The sequence below is a fragment of the Limulus polyphemus genome, unplaced genomic scaffold (assembly GCF_000517525.1).
Source record: "Limulus polyphemus unplaced genomic scaffold, Limulus_polyphemus-2.1.2 Scaffold26, whole genome shotgun sequence".
In the NCBI taxonomy this organism is placed as follows: Eukaryota; Metazoa; Arthropoda; class Merostomata; order Xiphosura; family Limulidae; genus Limulus; species Limulus polyphemus.
In genome coordinates, this window is record NW_013665636.1 from 990,978 (window position 1) to 992,972 (window position 1,995).

A 1,995-nucleotide genomic window follows, 5' to 3' on the forward strand; every position below is an offset into this window, starting at 1 on the left:
AATTCGAACCCGCGACCCGCAGATTGCGAGTCGAGCACCGTAACCACCTGGCCATGCCGGGCCAAATATATTTTGTGATATCGCACAAACCCGGACTCGGCTCGCCAGCTTTGAAATCCAGAACTTTGCCATATGGCCAATCCGTGCTCAAAACTTCAATTGCCCTGAAAATAAGAATATGCTATAGTAACACTGTATAGCAGTACATTTAGCCTGCAATAAACACACACTCCACTAGTTTTATTTCTCATTCGAATTACTTTAAATATATCGCATTCTTTATTTCTTGAGGTGACTTACATTAAACATTTTGACAAGCTTCATCATAGCAGACTTTACGTATTTATGAAAGAACATCACTATACATTTATCAAATAACTCTCATTCCAGTTTCTTACTCTCTCTCTTTAGGTCTATTGATTTTAATGTTGTTGCAATCGTGATTTAAGGTTTTTTTATAACCAGTTTCAATCACTTACAGTTGGTATTTTAACAATTCCTTCTCTTCAAGTTGTTTGTCACTCCATTTTTCAGAAGTCGTTTTTCTTAAGATAAGAAATGGATCTCAATTTTTTAGATGACCATGACAAGTTCAGATAGAAAAGTTGCCAATATTAGTATTGGTACCCAATATTTACAAAAAAGAAACAAATAAACTAAATAAGACAAGCTGAAGAGTCCACACATATCCAGATAAATAGAACCCGAATTTCATCCGAAGTGTTCAAGTTTCAGTAAACATATAATTTACTTACCTTAAACGAGCTGGATTTTAATAAAGTAATTATTTACTACAATAATTAAGAAAATATGTTACATAAACATATATTTATTGATCAAAAATTAAAGTCTTTCTGTTTCAATTTTTAATAATGTCAGTTTAGAGATATTCTTTCGCACTTAGTACTTTTCAATAAAACCCAAAAACGATCTCGTTTTTTGTCTCAGCTGTGTAACCTAACCCGTGGTAGGACTTAATACAAATCAATGTATGATTTTTTGTCGAATCATACAAGTAAGACTTTCTGTTCGCAAGACAGATTCTATTGGAGGTATAGCAACTGCTGAAATACCAGTTAGAGGTGTAGGAAGCTTTTTTCCCTTTCGAACACTGTCATCGTCCACCATGAAGACTTCAGTTTTAGAAATTGGTCCCCACTCCTGACTGCTAATACCACCGATTACATAGATGCAGGCCTCTGCAAAATAATATCAATTTATTTAATGATTCCGAAAATATAATTGTTACATTGTTAATTCTTATTCTTTCAACAACTGCAAAAAACCTAATAACTTTAGAAATAAGAGGACGTTGGTATGCTTGACTAACTGTAAATAAAAATTATTAGTCGAATAACACAAGTTTTGCAAACTGACCGAAAAACTAATGCTTCAGAGGTCTGTTTCATCAGTTAAGGTACGGTTAAAAAAAGATTGTATGGTATTATACGAACACTGTTTTCTAGATATGTGATATATATATAACTTGATATAGCTATGCTGAAATAAATCCAGTATTACAATAGTCAATGTTCGAATTTAATTCAAAAGTTACTTGTGTTGTAAAGTGGGCTAGAAAATTCTCTGTTCATTACTTCTGCTTAATGGTTATGGAAACTAACAATTAGGCAGATATTTCCCTTTTAATTAAGAAATACTATTTAACTGTCGAATATATACATATATATACATTTCTTGAAACAACTTTTGATTGGGATCATACATGCATTTAGAAAAAACGTTTCATCTCTAACATGATCACTTAATACATTCAAAATACAAATACGTTCAAATTACATATACATCGTATAAAATAATCTTATATAACCTTCTGTTTTGTTTTATGTAAATCATTCAATACAAATATAAGACGCTCCTGATGTTTTACGTACGTTAGTTTTAATTCTGTGAACCTTAAAGCTTCCCAATTTTTTGTTTGTTTGTTTGTTTTGAATTTCGCGCAAAGCTACACGAGGGGCTATCTGCGCTAGCCGT

The 1,995-nt window shown here is 32.2% G+C and overlaps 1 protein-coding gene across 3 annotated transcripts in view; it reads right to left on the reverse strand.

The window, feature by feature from the left end:
• Nucleotides 1–839: 839 nt before the first annotated feature.
• LOC106459177 (alpha-scruin-like) overlaps nt 840–1,995 on the reverse strand; it is a 42,778-nt gene continuing 41,622 nt past the window's right edge. For all 3 annotated transcript variants that reach the window (XM_022385920.1, XM_022385928.1, XM_022385914.1), the window contains one exon: nt 840–1,199. In XM_022385920.1, the coding sequence (XP_022241628.1) occupies nt 985–1,199 (215 nt within the window). In that variant the 3' untranslated portion in view covers nt 840–984. The remainder of the gene's footprint in view (nt 1,200–1,995) is intronic.